This window comes from Dendroctonus ponderosae, unplaced genomic scaffold (genome assembly GCF_020466585.1).
Source record: "Dendroctonus ponderosae isolate FM_Combo_2020 unplaced genomic scaffold, Dpon_F_20191213v2 Dpon_F_20191213_8, whole genome shotgun sequence".
NCBI classification, from domain to species: domain Eukaryota; kingdom Metazoa; phylum Arthropoda; class Insecta; order Coleoptera; family Curculionidae; genus Dendroctonus; species Dendroctonus ponderosae.
Window position 1 is genome coordinate 12,171,249 of NW_026019016.1, and position 4,475 is coordinate 12,175,723.

The 4,475-nt window shown below is 34.7% G+C and overlaps 2 protein-coding genes across 6 annotated transcripts in view; both read right to left on the minus strand.

The window, feature by feature from the left end:
* The window catches only part of LOC109536182, a 4,099-nt gene extending 3,205 nt beyond the window's left edge, over window positions 1-894 (minus strand). The window contains exons 1-2 of one of the 2 annotated variants that reach the window (XM_019902290.2): window positions 777-894; window positions 276-716 (exon numbers count right to left, since the gene is read on the minus strand). In XM_019902290.2, coding sequence (XP_019757849.1) covers window positions 276-716; window positions 777-813 — 478 coding nt within the window. In that variant the 5' untranslated portion in view covers window positions 814-894. Of the gene's footprint in view, window positions 1-275 lie in introns of both variants that reach the window. The other variant, XM_019902289.2, reaches the window with a different exon arrangement.
* A 409-nt stretch (window positions 895-1,303) lies between these two features.
* On the minus strand, window positions 1,304-3,554 carry LOC109536189. 4 transcript variants are annotated; one of them, XM_019902300.2, is made up of 4 exons: window positions 3,209-3,551; window positions 2,918-3,098; window positions 2,320-2,464; window positions 1,304-1,584 (listed from the first exon to the last, which is right to left on the minus strand). In XM_019902300.2, exons 1-4 carry the CDS (start codon window positions 3,320-3,322, stop codon window positions 1,551-1,553), a joined length of 474 nt encoding a protein of 157 aa, XP_019757859.2. In that variant the 5' UTR covers window positions 3,323-3,551; the 3' UTR covers window positions 1,304-1,550. The 4 variants fall into 4 exon arrangements, with proteins under 4 accessions (XP_019757859.2, XP_019757860.2, XP_048524787.1 ...); XM_019902301.2 differs by having other exon boundaries at window positions 1,304-1,465; window positions 3,209-3,550; XM_048668830.1 differs by having other exon boundaries at window positions 1,304-1,574; window positions 3,209-3,550.
* Window positions 3,555-4,475: the final 921 nt, after the last annotated feature.

A 4,475-nucleotide genomic window follows, 5' to 3' on the forward strand; every position in this document is an offset into this window, starting at 1 on the left:
TACTTTTTAAATGTTTTAATCCTTTCAGCTGTTTTATCTTGTGTGCCGTTAAATTGATATGTCTAATTGTCATTTGTCTTTTATATTCAATTTCACTGTTCCGTTTGAAATTTTATCTTGATGACAGACAACTTTTACTTAATTTTACTGACTGGCCACTATTACCCTTTTAGAGTCCCGATGATGGCTTAAATAAAGCCAAAACGTCTTTTTCTGCCACTATCTATAGACTGATCAACCCCAATCAACCCCAATCACGACTTAAATTAAATTACCTTTTTCTTTCAGCGGAGAAATCGTCAGTCTATCGTTGGTTGACAGTGGATCCACTTCTATTTCTGATCTGTTTATAATATTATCATAGTCAAGAACCTGTTTATTTACGACTACGTCGGCTCTGATAACATCTTCGAAGTCAATTAGACCATTCTGCATGGGTATTTCTTCAGCCTCAGTGGTATCTGGTTCGATTCGACTGACTGAGACCTGTGACGACCGAGTGCTGTTTCGTCTGGGATGGCCTTTATTGTTACGCATAACTTGGGTTTCTTTAACATCGGTCAGGTCCTCTTCAACATCGTACTCCTCGTCATCAGAATGGTGACGATTTACGTTTAATTCCTCCTCGTCCTCATAGTCAAAATCCTCACAAAATACTGGTCGTTTTCGCTGTCGGAGTGTGTACCTTTTGGGGGCTGGTGATGATGGGGCACTGTCTAAGTCCAAGTCACTTTCGCTCTCAATTTCATCACTATCGTACAGTTTTCGCGACTTACGTCTCGCTGATGTTGTTCTGGACCTTTTTCTTACCATTTTAAAACATCCAGTTCTGTAACAAAATGTCAAACCCGTTTTCAGGTTAAATCTTGTTTACTGTCAAGAAAATAGAAAAAATTATAATTCTTAACGCCAAAGGGAAAAATGTAGTCGTAATTGGGGACATCTGACGTATTCATTTAGAACCTTCCAAGCGATGGCTACAAACGCCATGTTATGAAGAGGTGCCAATCATAACCCCCCCAGTCTGCCAAATCTAGAATTTTACAATGCCGAAAAACTATTTGATAGTATAATTTTCAATTTGTCCTTGTAATTTTTTATGCAATTATTTATACTTCGACTGAAATATAAATCTGGCACACGTTATTAAATCGTATAGTTATGGAATCAATATAAATAGCATTACAAGTTTGCACATGGGGGGTCCTGAATAATGTCTTCAAACTTGTGGGGTTTTGCACAAAACACTGATGCCCGGACTTTTGGTTAAATAAGTAACTACTACTAAAATTTAATAATCAAATTCAATAAAATTATGTTTAATTCGATTTTCTAAACTATAAGTACTTAGAAAAATAGAAAGTTTACAACAAAAAATAGACAAAATTAGTTCTGTACAAGATGTGGAAGTCTTCGTCATTTTCTAAGCAGCACCATTCATCATTCTGATCCTCTTGTTCTTCCTCTGGAACCGCGAGAACATTTTCGTCAATTACAATTTTTGTAATTAAGCTTTCATATTCTTTCCAGTTTGCGCCATACAGAATACATCATAGTTCATCTACGTCTTTCTTCTTTGCAACACTAATTCGATGAATGAGAGGGATTTTGTTAAGAGGAGTCTTAAATTGGTTTTAAAATTACGGATGAATAGAAGAAAAACCCTGAATAAAATGGCATTTGATTTTCGGATCGTAATCAGGTATGGTCCAAATATTCAGAAATAAAAAAAAATCCGTAATAAAATTGATTCCATTCCAAGTTTTCACTGGCGTCTACGCAGCGGCCTTACACAACTGATCGAGGAGTGTGGGTCAAAAAGTACTTTTGGCGAGTCGAGCGTTGTTGCCATACCCGCCATAAATTCGTTCAAGTACCAATTAGGAAATCGTTAGATCCAGATTGTCAACATGCAGACGTAAAGGTTAACTTATTCAGTCACCAAAGCATCAAGAGCATATTTTATATTATTCAGGTTTTTGGAATTACGCTTTTTTCCATAAAGTACTTTTCGTGCTGTGAGTTCATTGATTGAAAATGGGCTTCTTAAACTAATATGCCACTATTTGTTTTAAAGCAAAATTAATGATCTTCGGAAGAGTAACTGAAATAGTCAAGTCAGTAATGTGAGAGTTCGCATTTTCACTTTTTAAGGGAGTAATCTTTAGTTTTGCTTCAAGCCAAGTATAAAATTTATCGCCACAAACCTTAAACTTTCAAAATGTGCACCATTTCTCTTTTATGCCAGAAACATATGATATAAATTTTACTTTTATTGTAATAATGAATATAGAAACATAAGGGACTATTGCAACTTACTTCGATATACGTCCCCGTCTAGGGTTATCCTTTTGCCACATAAACCCCAATTCCCTTAACAACTTGTGTAGCGAAGTGCGACATCCATGAAACAATTCTTTCCGCTTTAATTCCTCTTGTAATAAAGAAAGAGTCACATGTTGATCTGTTTAAAAATATTTGGTAATTTTTCAGCAGAGCAACCTTTCACCTACGCTGTTAAAACGTTGCTTATTTTATATAGTTTACCCCCATAACTAACACTTCTTCTTAGTGGTGTTTCTTGCACAAATGCGTTTTTGGCAACTGTTTGGAAAAATTAAGGTTTCAAAATCTCCCAGTTTTGCTGTATATCGTTGCTTTTATTTATTTAAAATTGATACCATGCTAACCCAAACTAACGCAACTCCAGGCTCAAACTCGCCAACTTTTTTTCCGTCAAAATGTATTAAAAAAGTGGTGGAAAAACGCATTTGTGCTAGAAATACCACCAAAAAAAAAGTGTTACTAAAGGAATAAAAAATAAGGAAAGCATAGTCTTAATCACGAAAGTGAGAAGGCGCTCTGCTATACGTAAATGACAAATATTTAATTATCTGGATTTAAATTTTAAACTCACGTTTCCCATACAACTCGCAAATAGTATTACGAATCCCGTTGCTATCCAATACATCCGGGTTTGTAATACTCTTAGTTCTTGAACGCTTCCTCTTGGGGGATGTTAAAACTTCGTTGCTTTTGACCCTCGTGGATATTGCGCTTACTGTTGTTTTGCTTAGGCATAAAGCGGCAGCGACCCGCTGCAAAAATTTTCAATATATGTGAGTAAAAACATAATCTCAAATAGGTATATATAATTAATACATTATCTATATATGTAATATATAATATATGCCTTAACAAAACATACTTCTCTCACGGCCGCTAAAGGTAGGAAAGGTCCTTGGTTGTCCCGCTCCTGTTCGAAATATCGAATTAAATTTGCCACAAGTTCCTTGGAACGGCTATCTAATGGCTTGGGCATGATGTGGTCACTTTAAGCGTTCGTATACTTTACAATAAAACTTTATACTATTATTGGAACTCTTGCTTTTGCTGATTATTCTTTATGGGCTAAGACTTTTACTCTCTAAGCTTCAATAAACATTTACATACTCCGTTCACTATAACTATAGTCGCACGTCATCAATGGTCTGTCGAGCGTTGTTGCCATACCCTCCATAAACTATACAGGGTGATTCAAAATTGGCGTCATTCCTCTGGAGGTGTTGTGAAATGAACACTTGAGAAATTTGCAAAAAACTGTATCAGAAATACGGCAGCAATGTTTTTCAAGGTAATCTGCCTAATTAGCATTGCGCAAATACCTGTGGCTTCGTAATTATTTAAAACTCCGGTAGCCATGGAATTATACAGACTAACGATGAGATAGACAAGGATAAACGGTAAATTCAACAAGATTTGTTCACGAAATGTCAACCTGTTCTCATAACCTCGAATGTCGGTGTTTAAAAATCTTTGAATAAAAAACTAACAGGAAGGAGCATTCCGAACTACTCTTCAGAGACGAAATCGGCCATGTTGAACCTCCACGTATGACTCTTCGTTAGTTTGGTGGTTCCGTGTTCATGTGATTCGTCGTTTGCCGTTAATAAAATATTGTGTATCTTGTGGTTGTTCTCTAACATCAAAACATAAAACTTGTGGTGTAACATTTCACAGGTAAGTGTTTGTAATCCTAATTAAATGTTTAAAAATAAAAAATTTATTCGAATGACATTTAGGTTAACATGCGAATCACAACATATTACATAGGCGTAGCTTAGGGTAACATTATTATCGTTTTGTGTTAATATTAGATGTAATTAGAAATTGGGGTTTCAGCTGGTCATTAAGATTAATATTATTATTCTGAGATATTTGCTCAAGATTATTATAAATTTGAAATTTTTGTGAAAGAATATATACTTTATAATTAAACACTTGTGGACAAAAACTAAAATTAACTAAAAACTACTAAATAATAGATAATTAGTAGATTACATAATTCATTCATTATATTAGCAAAAGTGCTGTGGCAGATGAAAAAATTCGCAGTATGTACACTAAATTGATTTTATTTAAAGGCCAATAAATAATTGTATAACTGAAAATGTCTGCGTTTACGAAAAACTTTT

Excerpts from the sequence above, each read along its gene's own strand:
- LOC109536189 (XM_019902300.2), bottom strand. The coding sequence starts at position 3,322 with ATGCCCAAGCCATTAGATAGCCGTTCCAAGGAACTTGTGGCAAATTTA. Across the intron at positions 3,099-3,208 it reads CTTTAGCGGCCGTGAGAGAA|CGGGTCGCTGCCGCTTTATG; the intron begins GTATGTTTTGTT and ends AAATTTTTGCAG. Across the intron at positions 2,465-2,917 it reads TTGCGAGTTGTATGGGAAAC|ATCAACATGTGACTCTTTCT; the intron begins GTGAGTTTAAAA and ends ATTTTTAAACAG.